Genomic DNA, 22450 nt, shown 5'->3' on the forward strand with positions numbered 1-22450 from the left:
AGTAAGCTTGTAGGGAACATAAAAACTGACTGTAAAAGCTTTTATAGATATGCGAAGAGAAAAAGATTGGTGAAGTCAAGCGTAGGTCCCTTGCAGTTAGAATCAGGGGAATTTATAATGGGGAACAAAGAAATGACAGACCAACTAAATACATATTTTGGTTCTGTCTTCACAAAGGAGGACACAAATAACCTCCCAGAGATGTCGGGGAACATAGGGTCTGATGAAAGGGTGGAACTGAAAGAAATCAGTATTTGTAGGGAAATGGTGTTAGGAAAATTGATGAGACTGAAGGCCGATAAATCCCCAGGGCCTGATAATCTACATCCTAGGGTACTTAAGGAAGTGGCCCTAGAAATAGTAGATGCATTGCTGGTCATCTTCCAGAACTCGATAGACTCTGGAACAGTACCCATGGATTGGAGGGTAGCTAATGTTACCCCACTATTCAGAAAAGGTGGTAGAGAAAAAGCGGGGAATTATAGACCGGTAAGCCTGACATCGGCAGTGGGGAAAATGCTAGAGTCCATTATAAAAGATGTAATAGCAGAGCACTTGGAAAGCAGTGACAGGATCGGACAAAGTCAACATGGATTTACAAATGGTAAATCATGCTTGACTAATCTACTGGAATTTTTTGAGGATGTAACTGGTAAAATAGATTAAGGGAGAACCAGTGGATGTGGTGTATTTGGACTTTCAGAAGGCTTTCGATAAGGTCCCGCATAAGAGATTAGCGTGCAAAATTAAGGCACATGGGATTGGGGGCAAGGTATTGACTTGGATAGAGAACTGGTTGGCGGACAGAAAGCAAAGAGTTGGAATAAACAGGTCATTTTCCGAGTGGCAGGCAGTGACTAGTGGGGTACCGCAAGGATCGGTCCTAGGACCCCAGCTGTTCACAATATATATTAATGATCTGGACGAGGGAATTGGATGTAATATCTCCAAATTTGCAGATGACACAAAGCTGGGTGGGAGGGTATGCTGTGAGGAGGATGTCGTGAAACTCGAGTACGATTTGGACAGGTTGGGTGATTGGGCAGAAACATGGCAAATGCACTATAATGTGGATAAATGTGAGGTTATCCACTTTGGTGGCAAAAACAGGAAGGCAGATTATTTTTTGAATGGCGATAGATTGGGAGAAGGGGATGTGCAAAGAGACCTGGGTGTTCTTGTGCACCAGTCGCTGAAGGTAAGCATGCAGGTGCAGCAGGCGGTTAAGAAGGCAAATGGTATGTTGGCCTTTGTAGCAAGAGGGTTCGAGTACAGGAACAAGGATGTCTTGCTGCAGTTGTACAGGGCCTTGGTGAGACCGCACCTTGAGTATTGTGTGCAGTTTTGGTTGCCTTATCTGAGGAAGGACGTTCTTGCCATGGAAGGAGTGCAGCGAAGATTCACCAGGCTGATATCTGGGATGGCAGGAATGACGTATGAGGAGAGACTGTGTCGATTGGGCTTATACTCACTGGAGTTTAGAAGATTGAGAGGGGATCTCATCGAAACCTATAAAATTCTGTCAGGCCTGGACAGACTAGATGCAGGAAGGATGTTCCCGATGGTCGGGGAGTCCAGAACCAGGGGTCATAGTCTAAGGATAAGGAGTAAGCCATTTAGGACTGAAATGAGGAGGAATTTCTTCACCCAGAAAGTGGTGAACCTGTGGAATTCTCTGCCACAGAGGGCGGTGGAGGCCAGTTCATTAAATATATTCAAGAAGGAGTTGGATATATTTCTTAAGGCTAAAGGGATCAAGGGATATGGGGAGAAGGCAGGGACAGGGTACTGAATTTGGATGATCAGCCATGATCTCATTGAATGGCGGAGCAGGCTCGAGGGGCCAAATGGCCTGCTCCTGCTCCTATCTTCTATGTTTCTATGTTAATATGACTGTCCCTGGAATTATTCCAAGTGACTCAGCAGAGCAATACTTGACCTTGTTATTTTTTTCATTTTTCTTGGCAGTGAATGTCTACTATCGAATGTCGACTGTTTGCACTCTAAAGTATGAAATACAATGTCCTTTATGTGGGTTGCAGCATTTAGTGCTCTGACTTGCATATTCCATTGACAGCATATGCTATCTTCTATTTTTTCTGTGGATTGTTTTCTCTTTGAATGACTCTCCAGACTTTTATTGTATTCTAACACGAAAGCAAAATACCGTGGATGCTGGAAATCCAAAATAAAATCAGAAAATGCTGGAAACACTCAACAGGTCAGGCAGCAACTGTGGAGCGAGAAACAGAGTTAATGGGGGGAATTTTCCGGGGGGTTAACAGGTGGGATCAGTGGCGGGTCGGTGGGAAAGTTGATTTTTTTGACAGTGGGTTCGGACCCCGCTGTCAACCCATAGCAGCATGCCTTTCCCACGGGCGTGTGTATGCTATCCGACCCGACCCACAGAAGTGGGCGACCCAATTATTGTGTTGTTGACAGACCCTTAATAATGCTTTTAACATTACCTTTTCACTTTTAACTGCTCGCCCACAGGGTCCATGTTGCTCGGGGGCCAAGCCTCTGAACCTGAGGAGGGAATTGAATGGCCATTGCTCCAGCTGATTACTTGACAGCTTCAAATGTACAGTAAAAGCTCCCACCTAACAGAATCACCAACCTTCTCTGCAATCACCTGATGCTGCACAGGACAGAGGGCATCAGCACCTGAGCACATTGCTGCCCAGGAGACCAGATTTACTTCACTTGACGCTGTAAACCCTGGCTGCCACATGATGTGCCAGGTTGGCACCACCCCACACCAACACGATAAAGCATCCCTACAAGGTCCAAGCCATTCCTTTCACACACACCCCTATTGCAGGGGTACCATTATGTCTCACCATTCACTGCAACTCACTAAGCCACTTCCAAAGGTGAGCAAAAATCTGTCCAAGAATGCAAAGTGTTGAAAATAAAGGTTTCGGTGTTTGACAGCACATTAACAGAAACTTCACATGAACATTGGATAAACACCCAAGTACCTACCCTTGTGTGTTGTTAGGTGGTATGGTTGAAGTGAATAGTATAGATGCATTTAAGGGGAGGCTAGACAAGCATACGAGGGAAAAGGGAATAGAGCGTTATGCTGATAAATTTAGATGAGGAAAGACTGGAGGAGGCTCGAGTGGAGCAAGAACGCCGGTATGGACTGGTTGGGCCGAATGGCCTGTTTCTGTGCCGTAATATCCTATGTAATGTAATCCTATGTATGATTCCACTAGGGTGAGTGTGAGTGGTGGCTAGTGAGATGGGGATGTGATAATGTAGATAGAGAGGGATGGGTGGAGGTGCAAGGTAAGTTGGTGTGAGTAAGGATGTGCAGGTTTCGGGTAGGGAAGGCAGAGTGATGGGGATGTGATGAGAGACACAGCAGGATGAAGGCGAGTGTGGCTTTGTACTAATGTTTTGTCATCTAATGAGATCATTGAAAGGTTTGCGCCACTGCACCCAGGTCCTCCTGACGACATCCCTGCTTGTGACCTCCTCTGCAATGTGCAACCAGGCTGTGTTGGCCTCCGGGGGAGGTCTCTTCCGCCCATGGGAAGGGAAGAGGACCTCCCTGCGTGCTGTGACTCCCTCCATAAGCCTATGGAGGGAGTTATGGGAGAACCTGGATGCAGCCGTGCACCTCTCTGCAGTGATTGTCAGTGTTTGCAGCACTTCAATGCTGTAGAACACTGACTGCACAACTGTCAAAACAAAGTTGGCCATGGTCCCAGTAAGGAAACCGGCTGATGGCGTGTCATGAATGATGTCACCAGACCCGCTTCCTCTAATCGAACCGGGAAACGCGCTGGGCGGGCTTAACAGGCCCCAGCAACGCAAGTTCCTTTTAGGCAACGGGATGGAGCCAGCAGCGGGGCTGCGGCCCGCCACCGACATCGCCCACCCCGGACCCGCTGAGGTAAGGAAAATCCTGGCCAATGTTTCAGGTTGATGATGAACGTGTCAGGTTCTGATGAAAGGTCATCGACCTGAAACGTTAGTTCTTTCTCTCTCCACAGATGCAGCCTGACCTGAGTGTTTGCAGCATTTTCTGTTTTTGTTACTGTATTGTTCAGTTGCTATGGTGCTCAGCATTTATAGAATGCTATTGCAAGCATGCCTCATCACTTTTTGTAGCAGATTTGGTACTAATAATTTTTGTCTCTAAATCTTTTAGAAGTCATCGGTTCTATATATAGGAGATGAACAACCACAGAATCCCTATACAGAACTACAGGTACTAAAAGGCCACAGTGATATTGTTCGCTTCATGGCATTGATTGATGACCTCAGGTTAGATTTAAGTTATTTTTGTTTACTTGATGTGTTATGAAATTTTCAAACTTTGATGCTATGGACTCTTTCCAATTGGCTTCAAGGAAGCCCAGCATTTCTAATCTAGAAATGTAGTAGAGGAGGGAGGGTGGAAATAATTTAATTTTGCAACTGTTGTGATTCTTTGTTTAATGAAAAACTTATAATATCTAGAAATGTTCTATTCCGATTTTAAAACGCATTATCTGAACATAGTTATGAACAGTGGGGGAGGGAGAGGAGAGAGAGAGTGAGTGTACAGGTCTTACTCATGATTTTATAGCAAGTGCAAAAGTTGTGACGGTGTCACTCACATGGTGCAAATTACAAATATTACTTAGTTAATAATACTAGTAAAATGATATATTAGGCTATTCCCACCCCCCCCCCCCCCCCCAAACCCCTCGCCACCTGGTCAGCCAATCTTACATTGTCAGATGAGGAATGCCAGTGCTGGAGGATCCAGAGAAAGCATTGGAGTCAGATGTAGTATGGATAGAATGCAATAAAATACTTCCTTTATATTGGTCTAACTCCATCTCAGTCTGGCAGTCTGAGAAAATCATTCCCTATTGTTGCCACTGTGAAGTTTCCAGTTCTTGCACTGGAAAATTACTGTTTATGATCCCAAACTGGCACCAGTTTTATACTATAGATTTCTGAATTGAGACTGCTGTGGATATGTGAGGATTAGCCTACAACCCAGATAGAGATTTGTTTTTGGTAGCCGTACTGGTGCAGAGGGGAGTGCGGGGGGAGGGAAACACTCTAAGTCTGTGGAAAGATGAGCTAGATGGGCCAAATGGCCTTTCTCATCTGTATGGATTGTGGTGATCTTTGTAATAGTGTGCCACTTAGTCCTCAAATTGATCATCATTATCTTAGTAAATATGTGTAAACAGATAGTATCATTTAAGTTGTTCAATATATATTTAACATGTGTAAGATCAACAAACGATATAACTGCATTTCCAGTTGAGGAAATCTTTTTAGTGAAGGCTAAATTGTAATCTAGATTATAAAGATCGGTATGTTGCGCAGCTGTTCAATTTAAGGTACGTCAATTGGTTTAGTTACTTAGTTGAAGAATCAATGTTACATTTGATATGGTTGCATTTCTTATTGAAAGAATTGGCTTAAGATTTGTTTTTTATTTTTCAAGTGTTGTGTTCTTGAAATATTATGAAAACAGTTGTGGCCACGAGGTAGATTGTTAGCAAATTATATATTTTTTTGCCACAAATATTGAAGCTTTGTGTGGATCATTAAATGAAACTTCATGAACATGCTCCTTCACTGCAACTTGGAGTGAACTGTGTTTCATGCTTGGAGTTCCTCTGTGATCCCTCATTTATAGAGTACTTTGCAGATGGCTTTTTGTTGTCCTTTTAGGCCTTAGCCACAATCAGCAGGTGGACCATTTTCTCCGATTGCTTCTGGGGAGGGTAAATTGATCTGGTCTCAGCCTTCATGACAGCTGCTGTTTTCTTCTTCCTGTATCTGCTTTTGGACATGAAGTCAGGAACAACGAAGGTGAAAGGCCAGCGAGCAAAACTAAGCTTGAGCAGAAGTCTGCTGACAGTCAAGCTTTGGTAATATGTTTCTAAGTCTCCAGTCTTTGCAAATCCATTAACACAGGTTCAGAAAGTAATTCTGTACACTTACCTGCACTAGTACAGATGGTTATTTACGCCTGTATATGCCAGGAACATTTAGGATGATGAGAATAATGGACATAACTAGAGAAGAATTTGTTGAGCCTGAATAGATTTGGATATTCTGTCAATTCCAAACTGAGACTTGATTTGATTTTCTTTAATATTTTATAAAAATTCTAATTCTAATAATATGCAGTTGAACACTACATTAAAAAGGAGTGTTTTGTAATGTTGAAGGTTGCTTAAACCTGTTCGGCCAATAGTTCACAGTATAATCAAAAATATAGTTCTACTTGTTGAAACCTAGGAGCAATTTTAACCCTACCTGTCTGGGAGAAACTGGGTGGGTGGGCAGTTAAAATGCCCGAGGTGACTTACTGCCAATTTCCCACCGGCTTCACACCAATCATGATTTTTAATCTGCTCTTGATGCCAGCAGGGTCCCACTTTAAATGTGCAGATTAGGGTCCGATGACGTCATCAAGTGCCGACTGTAATTTTAACTGGACTGAGGAGGGAAGTGCTTGGCGTTTGCTTCACCCCCCTGCTCACCTGAATTCCTCATCCAGTTAAAGTTCCCCATCCGGTATGCCACCTAGTGTGAATGACTTTTTCTGAAGATTCTTTCACATATAAAAGAGCATTTTTAAAAAAGGTTTGCGGTATTGACAAAATTAACAGCTTTAATAATTTTTGTATTGTCTTTGGATTTCTGCATTTAATTTGGAGAGAATAAATTGTATACTAACCTTATTTATACAGGTTTGCCTCAGCAGGGGATGACGGTGTCGTGTTTGTGTGGAATATTCAGGTTAGTATTTGTCGATGCTTTAAGACATTTTTTTGATTTTTGCAATGAAAATTTGGCTTAACTAACAAGTAGTTGAGCCATACAGACTAAGGAGGCCCTAGATTTGATGATAACTGTGCTGAGTTAGCTGATCACAGCCAAAGTTCTCATTGGGGGTGTTGCAATCAACCTCAGTGCCCTGGAAAAGGAGAGGAAAGGCAGCCAAGGTTCTTGATCGCTGTCCAGCGACCCCTGCTATATGTGAATATTGATTGATGGGAATGGATTTGGTTGTAATGCCACTTGTGGGTTAATAGTCATTGACGCATATCGGCTACTTGGGCAAGATATCAGTGGGGAACTAGGACCTATGGACACTACCCTGGTGAAGTGTCGTTATTTTCATAAGGGAATGGGAGGGGAGAGCTCACTGGGTTGGGGGTAATATATTAGCATGGATAGAGGATTGGCTAACTAACAGATAGCAGAGAGTTGGGATAAATGGGTCATTTTCAGGTTGGCAAACTGTAACTAGTGGAGTGCCGCAGGGATCAGTGCTGGGGCCTCAATTATTTACAATCTATATTAATGACTTGGATGAAGGGACTGAGTGTAATGTAGCCAAATTTGCTGATGATACAAAGATAGGTGGGAGAGCAAATTGTGGAGGACGCAAAGAATCTCCAAAGGGATATAGATAGGCTAAGTGAGTGGGCAAAAATCTGGCAGATGGAGTTTAATGTAGGAAAATGCAGGTTATCCACTTTGGTAGGAAAAATAAAAAAGCAAATTATTATTTAAATGGGGAGAGATTACAAAATGCTGAGGTACAGAGGGATCTGGGGGTCCTTGTACATGAATCACAAAAAGTTAGCATGTAGGTACAGCAAGTAATTAGGAAGGCAAATGGAATGTTGGCCTTTATTGCAAAGGGAATGGAGGATAAAAGTAGGGAAGTCCTGTTACAACTGTACAGGGCGTTGGTGAAACCACACCTGGAGTACAACATACAGTTTTGGTCTCCTTATTAAAGGAAGGATATAGTGGAGGCAGTTCAGAGAAGGTTCAAGAGGTTGATTCCGGAGATGAAGGGGTTGTCTTATGAAGAAAGATTGAGCGGATTGGGCCTAGACTCATTGGAGTTTATAAGAATGAGAGGGGATCTTATTGAAACATAAGATTCTGAAGGGGCTTGACAGGGTAGATGCAGAGAGGATGTTTCCCCTCGTGGGGGAATCTAGAACTAGGCATAATTTCAGAATAAGGGGGCACCCTTTTAAATCAGAAATGAGGAGGAGTTTCTCCTCAGAGGGTCGTGAATCTTTGGAATTCTCTTCCCCAGAGAGCTGTGGAGGCTGGGTCATTGAATATATTTAAGGTGGAGATAGACAGATTTTTGAAAGGTAAGGGTTATGGGGAGCGGGCAGGGAAGTGGAGTTGAGGTCAAGATCAGATCAGCCATGATCTTATTGAATGGCGGAGCAGGCTCAAGGGGCCAAATGACCTACTCCTGCTCCTACGTCTTATGTCTACCATTGGTAAAGAAAATGATGGGGAAGGCATTTTTAACTCTATGTTCATGTAGGACGGGATAGTGGAGTTTTTAAACTTTCAAGTTTAAATCTTAATACAAGCCTTGTTAAATTTATATACAAGCCTTGTTCGATAAAATTTTAATTTTGTGAACCCTACCGTAACTGTAAATTTATAAGAAATCCTCGTGACGAACATTGGGTAGTGCAGCTCACAGTACAGCAGGAATCCAGAAGGTGGTGCATTTTACCCATTACTTGTCGTATGGCTAACCTGTGTGTCCAGATTTGCTCCATCTCAGGAATAGCATTTACAGAATGAGTTTTTTTGGTCTCTAATTTTATTTTTTGTTGTGAACTGACTCCTCTGTAGTTAAATATATTTCAAGATCATTATACTTTTTCTTTTGTTTAATTAAAGTTACTGTATGTGTGTTACAATCTGGAATTATGAAGGTTGCAGTAATTTGAGCTTTTACATTAAAGGCCTTGAGATCCTATCAACCGTAAACCAAAAGCACCATTCTATTTTCAGTGGTTTGTCATTCTATTTTATTACGTTATTTCATAATGGGGGAGGGGGTGGGGGAACAACATGATTTGATTGTTAGAAAATGTACTTTAAAATTTTTTTTGCAGAAAATAATATATTGCTTATGTTGAAAAGCTCCTTGGCATTTTTTACTTAAATATAATGATCACTAGTCTAAGGACTTGGAATATAGTCAGTAAGAATGGACATTTTTATGATCCATTTATATAGAAGAATACCAGCAAACAGTTATTAAAATAGACAAAGTACCTCCTCCAGACTATTTGCACCTAAAAATCTTAAAGAATAGTGGGATTGAAATTAGTGACCTTTTTTGTATGTTAAATTCAAGAGAGATTCTGGATAATTGAAAAATGTCCAACATAACTCCATTATTATATTTTTACGAAGATGAAGAGACACACATAGGAACTAATAGATTAGTAAGTTAAATGTCTATTGTAGGGAAAGTCCTATTTAGACAGAAAAGCAGTTAGGACTTGGGTACAGGAGGGGTTGGTCTTGGAATCCTTGCTATTTTTCATGTAAAGATTTTGGCAGAGGTATTATAGGCAAAGTCTACAAGTTTGCAGATACCAAAATAGAAGGCAGTAATGAAGAACAATGCAACCATATTCAGAAGGATTTTAGATGTTTTAGGTAATTGAGCCAATGGATGGCAAGTGCAATTCAATGTGAATACATATAGGTGCAAGAAAGCAAAAGAGAAGAGTTAATTGGAACAATGGTGCTGATCAGGAAAGGGATCCAGGAGCTATAATGAATCAATTTCTAAAACCATGAGCATATGCTTAACTGCAGTAAAATTTCAGGTTTCAGAAATTTTTAGATGAGGGGGGAAGGATTATGTATTTGATTGACATTGTGTATTTACTACAGTAGCTGGAGTAAGCTGCTACTTGACAACTACTTATAGATTTTTACCTTTCCATCAGGAAAATAAAAGCTATTTTGTATTCAATATTGATGAATTTGTGCAAATGCTATGAAGTGGTTTTTTGAATTCAGTTTAAAAAAAAAAATTACCTCTTGTGTCTACAGACTGGAGAGAGACTTCATGAGCTTCGAGGTCATTCTAGACCAATCACAGCAATTGCTGTCTTTCCATCGGTGTATCGTTTACAGCCAGAAATTCGTCATCTCCTTACTGCCTCTTCTGATAAGACAGTTATTGTATCCTAGAATATGGTCCGGAGATTGCGTGATTGTCCTGCCTAAGTACATTGCTGTTTGTTCATTTAGCTTGGCTGAGGAGTTTTCCATTCCATGACCGCGATTTTGCTGACCGAGGTGGGTCTGGGGTGGCCGGGGTCGATAGCGCGGTCACAGCCCGCTGCCTGCTCCAGCCCGTTCTCTCCAAGTGATTTTCTGTTGATTGGGCTTGTTAAGCCCGCCCAGCGAGGTTCCCAGTCAATTAAAAGAAAGCAGGTCTGATGACGGCATTTGATGACTCCCTCCATATGCTGATGGAGGGAGTCACAACACGCAGGGAAGTTCTCTTCCCTTCCAATGGGTGGAAGACACCTCCCCAGGAGATCAACACAGCCTGGTTGCACATTGCACAGGAGGGCACAAGCAGGGATGTCATCAGGAGGACCAGGCTGCAGTGGCGCAAACCGTTCAATGATCTGAGTAGATTATGAAACATTACTGCCCAGCCACACTCAACCTCCTCCTGCTGTGCCACTCATAGTCATTCCAGCACAGAAGGAGGCCATTCGGCCCATCGAGTCCATGCCAGCTCTTTGTAGAGCAATCCAGTCAGTCCTATTCCCCCGCAGCCCTGCAAATTTATTTCTCTCAAGTGCCTATCCAATTTCCTTTTGAAATCATTGATCGTCGCTGCTTCCACCACCCTCGTCGGCAACAAGTTCCAGGTCATTACCACTCACTACGTAAAAAAAGTTCTTCACTTCCCCCCTGTATCTCTTGCCCAAAACCTTAAATCTGTGTCCCCTAGTCCTTGTACCACCAGTTAATGGGAACAGCCTTTCTCTGTCTACCTTATCCAAACCCGTCATAATCTCGTACACCTCTATCAAATCTCCCCTCAACCTCCTTTGCTCCAAGGAGAACAACCTAAAGAGGGATGAGGTCCTGCAACAAGAATTTAGGAAGCTAGGTAGCAGATTAAAAAGCCGGACCTCAAAGGTTGTAATCTCTGGATTACTCCCGGTGCCACGTGCTAGTGAGTATAGGAATAGGAGGATAGAGCAGATGAATGCGTGGCTAAAGAGTTGGTGCAGGAGGGAGTGCTTTAGTTTCCTGGATCACTGGGTCTGTTTCTGGGGAAGGTGGGACTTGTACAAGTCGGGCGGGTTGCACCTGAACCGGAACGGGATCAACATCCTTGCGGGGAGGTTTGCTAGTGCTGTTGGGGGGGGTTTAAACTAACTTGGCAGGGAGATGGGATATGGAGTGGAGCTATAGTAGGGGGTGATGCACAGTCAAATATAGAGGAAAAAACAAGTCAGTCTGGAAGGCAGAGCAAATATGTAACTGCACAAGGGAGTATGGCCAGGCTGGATGGCATTTATTTTAATGCAAGGAGCCTTGCGAGTAAGGCAGATGAATTGAAGGTGTTGATGAACACATGGGAGTATGATATTGTTGCTATCACAGAGACATAAGAACATAAGAACATAAGAAATAGGAGCAGGAGTAGGCCAATCGGCCCCTCGAGCCTGCTCCACCATTCAATAAGATCATGGCTGATCTGATCCTAACCTCAAATCTTCTATCACTCTGCATCCACCCGAACCCATGTGATCTCCCGGGAGAGGCGAAAAACCAGATAAAGACCCAATGGCCAATTTGGGAGAAAAAAATCTGGGAAATTCCTCTCCGACCCATCTAGGCGATCGAAATTCTTCCAGGAGATCACTCTGTCCCTATATTTTCTACAGTACTTACCTTCTGTAAAGGCGATCTCCACCCCAGCCAGGAACAGGAATAAAACCATCTCCTGAAATTAGAACACAGTAGGAGCAGAACAAGGCTACACGGCCCCTGGGCCCGCTCCACTACCCACAGGGCCATGACCATTCCGAACCCAGACTCATGTCCAATTTCCTGCCCGCTCCCCGTAACCCTTTATTCCCTTTACTTCTAGGAAACTATCTATTTCTGTTTTAAATTTATTTAATGATGTAGCTTCCACAGCTTTCTGGGGCAGCAAATTCCACAAACCTACCACCCTCTGAGTGAAGAAGTTTCTCCTCATCTCAGTTTTGAATGAGCAGCCCCTTATTTTAAGATTATGCCCCCTAGTTCTAGTTTCACCCATCATTGGGAACATCCTCACCGCATCCAGCCGATCAAGCCCCTTCACAATCTTATATGTTTCAATAAGATCGCCTCATTCTTCTGAACTCCAATGAGTAGAGTCCCAATCTACTCAACCTCTCCTCATATGACCACCCCCTCATCCCCGGGATTAACCGAGTGAACCTTCTTTGTACTGACTCGAGAGCAAGTATGTCTTTTCTTAAGTATGGACACCAAAACTGTATGCAGTATTCCAGGTGCGGCCTCACCAATACCTTGTACAACTGCAGCAATACCGCCCTGTTTTTATATTCCAACCCCCTAGCAATAAAAGCCAACATTCCATTGGCCTTCTTGATCACTTGCTGCACCTGCATACTAACTTTTTGAGTTTCGTGCACCAGGACCCCCAGATCCCTTTGTACTACAGTACTTTCCAGTTTCTTGCCATTAAGATAATAACTTGCTCTATGATTTTTCCTGCCAAAGTGCATAACTTCACACTTTCCAGTATTGTATTCCATCTGCCAAATCTCTGCCCACTTACTTAGCCTGTCTATGTCCCTTTGCAGGTTTTTTATGTCCTCCTCACTCACTACTTTCCGTCCCATCTTTGTATCATCTGCAAACTTTGATATGTTACACTCGGTCCCCTCCTCCAAATCGTTAATATAGATTGTAAAGAGTTGGGGACCCAGCACTGACCCCTGCGGAACACCACTAGTTACTGGTTGCCAATCTGAGAACGAACCATTTATCCCAACTCTCTGCTTTCTGTTAGAGAGCCAATCCTCCACCCATGCCAGAATATTACCCCCAATCCCGTGATTTTTTATCTTGAGCAATAATCTTTTGTGTGGCACCTTGTCAAATGCCTTTTGGAAGTCTAAATACACTACGTCCACTGGTTCCCCTTTATCCACCCTGTATGTTACTTCCTCAAAAAACTCAAGCAAATTTGTTAAACATGACTTCCCCTTCATGAAACCATGCTGAGTTTGCCCTATTAAATTGTGTTTATCCAAATGTCCCGTTACTGTCTCCTTAATAATGGACTCTAACATTTTACCAACCACAGATGTTAGGCTAACAGTTGAGGGAGGGGCAGGACTGGCAGCTCAATATTTCGGGGTATAGAATCTTCAGGCGAGACAGAGGGGGGTGTAAAAGAGGAGGGGGTGTCGCAATATTAATCAAGGAGTCAATTACTGCAGTAAGGAGGGATGATATCTTAGCAGGTTCCTCTAATGAGGCCATATGGGTAGAATTTAAAAACAAAAAGGGGGCAAGCACTTTGCTGGGAGTGTACTATAGGCCCCCAAGCAATCGGGGAGATAGAGGAACAGATATGTAGGCAAATCTCAGAAGTTTAGAAATAATAGGGTAATAATAGTAGGGGATTTCAACTTCCCCAATATTAACTGGGATAGTCAGAGTGTGAAAGGCTTAGAGGGTGCGGAATTCTTAAAGTGCATCCAGGAGAGCTTTTTGAGCCAACATGTAGAAAGTCCTACAAGAGAGGGGGCGGTACTGGACCTAATTCTAGGGAATGTAGCCGGGCAAGTGGTAGAAGTGTCAGTAGGAGAGCATTTTGGTGACAGTGACCATAATTCGGTGAGATTTAAGCTAGTCATGGAAAAGGACAAAGATGGACCGGAAATAAAGGTTCTAAATTGGGGGAAGGCCGATTTTAATATGATAAGGCAGGATCTGGCCAAAGTGGACTGGGATCAGCTACTTGTAGGAAAATCCACATCGGAGCAATGGGAGTCTTTCAGAAAGGAAATAGAGAGTACAGCGCCAACATGTTCCCATAAAGGTCAAGGGTGGGACCAACAAGTCCAGGGGACCCTGGATGTCAAGGGATTTACAAGAATGGATTAGGAAAAAAAAGGGAGGCATTTGGCAGATACAAAGGACTAAAAACAGTGGAAGCCCTAGAGGAGTATAGAAAGTGCAGGGGGATACTTAAAAAAGAAATTAGGAGAGCGAAGAGGGGGCATGAAAAAACACTGGTGAGCAAAATAAAGGAAAATCTCAAGGTGTTTTATAAGTATATTAAGGGCAAGAGGATAACCAGGGAAAGAGTAGGGCCCATTAGGGACCAAAGTGGCAATCTGTGTGTCGAGCCGGAAGATGTAGGTGAGGTTTTAAATGAATATTTTGCATCTGTGTTCACTGGAGAAGGACGATGCAGGCATAGAAATCGGGTAGGGGGATTGTGATATACTTGAACAAATTAGCATTGAGAGGGAGGAGGTACTAGCAGTTTTAGCGGGCTTAAAAGTGGATAAATCCACAGGCCCAGACAAGATGTATCCCAGGCTGCTGTGTGAGGCAAGGGAGGAGATTGCAGGGGCTCTTGACACAAATTTTCAGAACCTCTCTGGCCACAGGGGAGGTGCCAGAGGACTGGAGGACAGCTAACGTAGTACCATTATTCAAGAAGGGTAGTAGGGATAAACCAGGGAATTACAGGCCAGTGAGCCTAACATCAGTGGTCGGGAAATTATTGGAAAAAATTCTGAGGGACAGAATTAGTCTCCACTTGGAGAGGCAAGGATTAATCAAGGATAGTCAGCATGGCTTTGTCAGGGGGAGATCATGTCTAACCAATTTGATTGAATTTTTCGAGGGGGTGACCAGGTGTGTGGATGAGGGTAGTGCAGTTGATGTAGTCTACATGGACTTCAGTAAGGCTTTTGACAAAGTCCCGCATGGGAGATTGGTCAAGAAGGTAAGAGCCCATGGGATCCAGGGCAATTTGGCACACTGGATCCAAAATTGACTTAGTGGCAGGAGGCTGAGGGTGATGGTCGAAGGTTGTTTTTGTGACTGGAAGCCTGTGTCCAGTGGTGTACCGCAGGGTCCTTTGCTGTTTGTAGTGTACATTAATGATTTAGATATGAATATAGGAGGTATGATCAGTAAGTTCGCAGATGACACGAAAATTGGTGGAGTGGTAAATAGCGAGGAGGGAAGCCTCGGGCTACAGGACGATATAGACGGGTTGGTTAGATGGACAGAACAGTGGCAAATGGAATTTAACCCTGAAATGTGTGGGGTAATGCATTTTGGGAGGACTAACAAGGCAAGGGAATACACAATGAATGGTAGGACCCTAGGAAAGACAGAGGATCCAAAGGGACCTTGATGTGCATGTACATAGATCTCTGAAGGCAGCAGGACAGCTAGATAAGGTGGGTAAGAAGGCATATGGGATTCTTGCCTTCATTAGCCAAGGCATAGAATATAAGAGCAGGGAAGTTATGATGGAGCTGTACAAAATGCTAGTTAGGCCACAGCTGCAATACTGTGTGCAGTTCTGGTTGCCACACTATAGGAAGGATGTGATTGCATTGGAGAGGGTGCAGAGGAGATTCACCAGGATGTTACCTGGGCTGGAGCGTTTCAGCTATGAAGAGAGTCTGGACAGGCTGGGGTTGTTTTCCTTAGAGCAGAGAAGGCTGAGGGGGGACCTGATTGAGATGTACAAAATTATGAGTGGCATAGATAAGGTAGATAGAAAGGAACTTTTCCCCTTAGTAGAGGGGTCAACAACCAGGGGGCATAGTTTCAAGGTAAGGGGCAGGAGGTTTAGTGGGGATTTGAGGAAAAACTTTTTCACCCAGAGGGTGGTTGGAATCTGGAACTCACTGCCTGAAAGGGTGGTAGAGGCAGGAACCCTCACAACATTCAAGAAGCATTTAGATGAGCACTTGAAACGCCATAGCATACAAGGCTACGGACCAAGTGCTGGAAAATGGGATTAGAATAGATATGGCTTGATGGCTGGCATGGACACGATGGGCCGAAGGGCCTCTTTCTGTGCTGTATAACTCTATGATTCTAACCTTGTAGCTAAAATCCCTCATCCCTGGAGCCATTCTGGTAAATCTGCACCCTCTCAAGGACCGTCACATCCTTCCTAAAGTGTGGTGACCAGAACTGGACGCAATACTCTAGTTGTGGCCTAACCAGAGCATTACAAAGGTTCAGCATAACTTCCCTGCTTTTGTACTGAATACCTCTATTTATGAAGCCCAAGATCCCATAAGCTTTGCTAACTACTCTCTCAATATGACCTGCCGCCTTCAAAGATCTATGCACATGAACCCCCAGGTCCCTCTGCCCCTGCACACTCTTTAGAACTGTGCCATTAAGTCTATATTGCCACTCCCTATCCCTTCTGCCAAAATGCATCACCTCACACTTCTGTATTAAATTCCATCTGCTACTTGTCTGCCCATTCTGCTAGCCTTTCTATGTCCTGTTGCATTTGATTGGTATCCTCCTCACTGTTTGCCACAACTCCAAGTTTGGTATCATTGGCAAATTTTGAAATTTTACTCTATTCCAATATCCAAGTCATTTATATACATCTAAAAAGGTAGTGGTCCTAGCACTGGCCCTTGGGGAACACCACTGTCTACCATCCTCCAATCTGAAAAAACCCATTTACCACGACTCACTGTTTTCTGTTCTTAAGCCAATTTCTTATCCAAGCTGACACTCCTATTCCATGAGCCTCAATTTTGTTAAACAGCCTTTTATGTGGTACTTTGTCAAATGCTTTCTTAAAATCCATATAGACAGCATCCAATGCATTCAGTTCATCAACCTTTGTTACTTCATCAAAAAATTCAATTAGATTAGCCAAATACAATCTGCCTTTTACAAATCCGTGCTGGCTCTCCTTAGTTAACTTAAACCTCTCCAAGTGCCTGTTAATTTTTTAGCTGATTATTGTTTCTAAAACCATACCCACCACTGATGTTAAACTGACTGGCCTGCAGTTACTAGGATTGTCCTTACACCCTTTCTTGAACAAGGGTGTCACATTTGCTACTTTCCAATCATCTGGCACCTCCCCCGCATCTAGGGAAGATTGGAAGATTATGGCAAGCCCTTTCGCTATCTCCACCCCCACTTCCCTTAGCAACCTGGGATGCAAGCCAGGCGACTTATCCACTCTAAGCATATCCAGCCTTTCCAGTACACCCTGCCTATCAATTTTCACACCATCCATTACCTCTACCATCTCCACTTCTACCAATATTTTGTCAGCATCCTCTTCCTTAGTAAACACCGATACAAAGTACTCATTAAGTATTCTAGCCTTGCCCTGCGCTTCTAAGCATATATCACCTTCTTTGTCCCCAATAGGCCCAACCCTGCCTCTTACTACCCACTTACTATTTGCATGCCGGTAGAAGATTTTTGCGTTCTCTTTTATGTTAACTGCCATTCTATTCTCATCTACTCTCTTTGCCAGTCTTATTTTCCTCTTCACTTCCCCTCTCAACTTATTATATTTGGCCTGGTTCTCACTTGAAGAATTCACCTGACATGCATCATACACCCTCTTTTTTTGTTTTGTTTCATATTCTCTATCTCCCTTGTCATCCAAGGAGCCCTGGCTTTGGTTCCCTTACCCTTCCTTCTTGTTAGAATGTATCTAGCCTGTACTTGGAACATCTCCTCCTTAAAGATTACCCATTGTTCCATTACAGTTTTTCCTGTCAATCTTTGGTTCCATTTTACCCTGGCTAGATCCCCTCAAATCCCATTGTTAGCCCTCTTCCAATTTAGAATTTCTACTTTAGATTGTTCCTTGCTCTTCTCCATTACTAATCTAAACCTTATGATGCAATGATTACTCTTACCCAAGTGTTCTCCCACAGACATTCCCCAGCACCAGATCCAGCAATGCCTCCTTCTTAGTTAGGCCGAGAACATACTGGTCAAGGAAATTCTCCTGAACACATTTCAGAAATTCCTCCCCCTCCTTTCCCTTTACTCTTAACATTATCCCAATCGATATTTGGGTAATTAAAGTCCCCCAATATCACCACTCTATAGTCCTTGCACATCTGTGATTTCCCTGCAGATTTGCTCCTCTATCTCTCATATTTGGAGGCCTATAGAATACCCCCAATACACATTTTGTTTACAATTTTGTTAACACCTGAGTTACAGTCTTATAGTTTTTTCACTTTGGCTTCAATTATGCTAATATTTTCAATTTTCAAATTCAAAGAACAGACGCATTGATCTGGTAGACTTTAAACCTTCCATCTGCTTTAATTGGGAAAATGATGCAGTAAATTGAGATGGTATGGCACATTATGAAGTTTGTGAAGGACTGCAGGAGGATGGGCTGATAGGTGGCAGATGCAGTTCAATATAGAAAAATGTCAAGTTTTGAAAGTGAGAATAAGGAATGGAAATGCCTCTGAAATGGTAAGATTTTAAATGAAGTCTAGGAGAAGAGGGATTTTGGTATTCAGATACAGTGGCAACACAAGTAGATAAAGCCATAAAAAAGCAAACAGAATCCTTAGTTTTGTATTTAGATACATGGAATACAAAATACAAGATCTTAACCTCTTAAACTGCTTTTGGGAGTTCTGTGTAGCATTTTTGGCACCCCATTATAGGAAGAATATAAAAGCAATGGAAAAGGTGCAGCTTTCACTAGAATGTTACCAGGGATGTGGTGGTGCGGGGTGGGGCAGGCGGGTTGGGGTGTTGAGGAAGACTTGAGAAGATTGGGCTTTTTCACTAGAGCTAAGAAATTAGAGTAATGATGAGGTAAGTAGTGATATAGCGATTGTTTCTGCTGGATGGGTGAGATTTACTACAAGGGCACACATTTTTGAGATAATCCAAAAAGAATTAAAGGGGAGGTTAGAAAAAAAACTTTACCTAGGGTGGTTAGAATGTTGAATTTGCTGCCAAAAATTGTTCTTGAAGAAGAGTCCATAAATTCTTTAGAAATAAATGATGTAGTTTCATGAAAAAGAGCAATATTAAAGAAAATGGAAAGTAAGCAGCAGATGGTGGCAAGGTGACACGTGGAGAAAATCATCAATGTATACCAGATGACCCGAGTGGTTTGGTTCTAGATTTGCATAGATTTACATGTTCTGTGCTGTCATATTCTATAAAGCCACTGTGGAAGCTAGCAGAACAAGTTTGGGTTGATTCCCTTACTGATTTTGTATCTATATACCACTAATTGTGTCAAACCAAACATCTCAAATCTTCAGGGTTTTGTGATCACAACATACTTAACAAGAGAAAGAGAGTATGCATAGTGTGTGCTGCTTGTTCAAAGTATTCCCTATTATATATTGAAAAAGATAATCTTACAAAATGTTCTTGCCTTTTCAAGTCTCTTAGCAACTAGGCCACTGAATAAAGTCTCTTTTGGAGAGGCATCCTGAAGCAACTCTCATTAATTTGCAAAGGTGTTGCAACTTCAGAAAGGTCTGAAAGATGTTCTGGTGCTAATCGACCCTGCTTAAGCACGATTGTCCGGGTACACTGAAAACGCAGCCTACGTGTTTTTTTTCCTGTTGTTGGGCAGCGGCTCTATCAACTCCCAGGTTGTTCCTAAATTGTTGAGCACATTGCTTTGGGGGTACTCTGTCAGCAATTTCACTGCAGCAGCCTTCAGGGAAGGAAGCCTGATGCAGTGGGTCTCTAGGACGAGAGATTTAATGTTTACTCTTTTGGAAAGGAAAAGTAATTCAGTGATTCAAAATTAATTCCATGCGGGTTTTCCTTTATTGATATAGCCAGATCTGGGATTTAGACACTGGCAGCCAAATCCATTTGTTGACAGAATTTCAGTCCTCTGTTAAGGTAAGAGAAAGGCTATCGGAGTTGTATTGATGGGTATAAAGCTCCATCATTTAATGCATCTCTGGTTGAGTGGCTTCAGGTAAAATATTATAAACAAAAGTCAATTTTTTTTTTTGAAAACAAAATACTGCAGATGCTGGAAATTTGAAATAAAACAAAATTCTGCAAACACTCAGCAGATCAGGCAGCACCTGTGGAGAGATCACTGCCCTGGAATGTTAATCCTACATTCATCTCGCCACAGATGGTGCCTGATTTGCTGAGCATTTCCAGAATTTTCTGTTTTTATTTCAGATTTCCAGCATTTTTCTTCCTTATTGTTTAATTCACTGCCACACCTCTTCCAGGAATGCCCACCTTGAAGTTCTTTTCTCTTTGATGTGATTTTTCGTTTGTCTCTCTTACCCTGTTCACCTTCATTGCTGTTTCCCTCCTTGTGTTTCATTGTGTTCGCTTAAACTCGCTTTCACAGTCACATCTCTTTTCTCAGCAACTGTCTCCAGGTTCCGACTCATTCCACATGGATTCCAGTTTAAATTCTATCCCACCTGTTGCCATCCATGATCACTGATATCTCCGTGGTATTCAGCGTTACTTTAACCACTGCTAACGCCGCTTCATGAGATTCATCCTCTCCACCATGCGCCGCCACTTGCATGGTCTCGACATTCGTCTTCAGCACCACTGACTCACTTTATTTCAGTGCTGTCCTCGTCCTCAGTTCCATTTCACCCTTTGCCTCATCTTGCGCCTTAACAAAATTCTTTCTTTTTCTTATTTTCAGGTGGCAAGAACTGCAAGCTTCAATTTTCCTTTTACTGATTCTGACAAAAGGCCATCGAGCCTGAAACATTAAACATACTTTTCTCTCTCCACAGATGCTGTCTGACCTGCATTTTCTGCTAAGATTTTTCTGGTTTACTGGCCCATGATTGGAGTGATCTCAAATTTACTCATAAAATCGCAGAAATGTACAGCAGATGGCCATTCAGCCCATTACAGCTGTGCTGATGCGAGCTCTTCAATTGAATAGTCTGCTTTAATCCTAATTATTGTTGCAGATGGTTGAAAGAATAGCGCTCTTTTTTATTGTTTGAGTCATTGACAATGTTCATTTGCTCCTTCCCTCTACTGCCCCCTCAATCTTATCCCTTTGTATTGGACAGGTTGAAATGGGTGAAAACTGCAAAGCTGTGTGTTAATTTAGGGGTCTGGTTAGAAATTTGGTTTTAGATTAACTTTTTTTTGAGACTAAATTTCAGTAAAGCTGCTTTTTTTTTAAAAAAAAAGCTGGTTCCAGCGTGTAAAATTCCTTAATGTTGCGTATGTGCAAGTTATTGTTTTTAACTTGTCTCCTCTGAGGTTCAAATATATGTAGTTTCCCAAGCATCTGTCAGTTTTATTGCTGCACTGACTGTCAGGAAGTACATCAGAGAATTCAATAGTTAATTATGCTTTTGTTCCCCTCCATTCATTTGGGAAATGCCTGGCTTTTCCTGGCGGCATGGCTAAAATTGATATCTTGTAGGAATTATTGTTATGAAGCTAGGTTTTATGACTTGACCAACTGGTTACAGTATCTCCACAGTGTGCACCTTCCTCTCTACAAGGTGGTATTTTAAGTGTGTGTGTTGTCTAGTGAAGAAAAACATGAATGTGTTTTCTTTTTTCTTTCCTTTTTTGCCTCTTTTCTGGGGTACACTTCCATAGATGCGGGGTGCTCTCCAATACCTTGCCTAAGTGGTTGCTACTTCGAATGAGTTTGGACAGTGAATATCAGCAGACTATTTACCACGTGAGCCATCACAGCCAAGCTTGATTCTATACTCACCTGGGGTCCACATATGCCTTCAGAAGTCTATGCATGGCTGTCTCAAAAGCTAGTACCAATGCTTATGCTTGTAGTTGATGGTGACTGTGGCATTAAACTTGGTAACTATAAATCTCCTTGTACACAGTGACTGGTAGGGAAACTTGTTGAAGATGATGTTGACAGCATGGTGAGTATAGAATAAGGCTTGGCTGTGATAGCCCTCATGGTAAATAGTCTGCTGATATTCACTGACAGCATGGTGATGGAATTGGAGAGGCTGGTAGTGGATCAGTTTCCTCCAGCTAAACATTGGCAAGACAAAAGCCATTGGCCCAGATTTTGCTGTACTAATAACGGCAAGGCTGTCGGCGCTCGCCGTTATTACAGGGTAAAACTGACAGCAATTTCTGACGTCCGCACATGCACAGTTAAACGCAAAATCCGGAAGTTGCTGTTAGTGATACCCTGCTCCTCCACAGGCTGTGCCGTTGCAGTCTTCGCTGATTGAATCTGCACAGAGATGGTGTGAACTTTGGCTAATTACCCACTATTCTCGCTCTAAAGACAGATGAAAAAGTTTGGGCTTGTACAATCAGGAGTAACTGAGTTTTTAACGGTGTAATAAATGACAATTACTGCTGAACAACTTCTCTGGCCCTGAAAAAATAACTTTGCAAGTGTGGAGTCTCATTCCCTCAGAAGAAAATTAATGTTGCAGATTTTAAAACAAATCTTTTTTTTATATATAACTAGCTGGAGTGCCCGGTGGTGCCGAGGGTTTTTTGAGGGCATGTTGTTATGAAAAAAGTACAAATAATTTTTATATATATAAATGAGTTTGTCTGTCTGTGTGGGAAGGAGAGAGGGGGAAGGAGAGGGAAAGAG

The 22450-nt window shown here is 42.6% G+C and overlaps 1 protein-coding gene across 3 annotated transcripts in view; it reads left to right on the forward strand.

The window, feature by feature from the left end:
• Positions 1–22450, forward strand: part of wdr41 (WD repeat domain 41) — an 85455-nt gene that overhangs the window by 10374 nt on the left and 52631 nt on the right. The window contains exons 3-6 of one of the 3 annotated variants that reach the window (XM_085982508.1): positions 4166–4281; positions 6723–6771; positions 9877–10008; positions 19690–19752. In XM_085982508.1, coding sequence (XP_085838634.1) covers positions 4166–4281; positions 6723–6771; positions 9877–10008; positions 19690–19752 — 360 coding nt within the window. The remainder of the gene's footprint in view (positions 1–4165; positions 4282–6722; positions 6772–9876; positions 10009–19689; positions 19753–22450) is intronic. The other 2 variants (XM_085982515.1, XM_085982524.1) reach the window with 2 other exon arrangements.

This window comes from Somniosus microcephalus, chromosome 1 (assembly GCF_052327205.1).
Source record: "Somniosus microcephalus isolate GS21.2 chromosome 1, FLI_Smic_1.0, whole genome shotgun sequence".
In the NCBI taxonomy this organism is placed as follows: domain Eukaryota; kingdom Metazoa; phylum Chordata; class Chondrichthyes; order Squaliformes; family Somniosidae; genus Somniosus; species Somniosus microcephalus.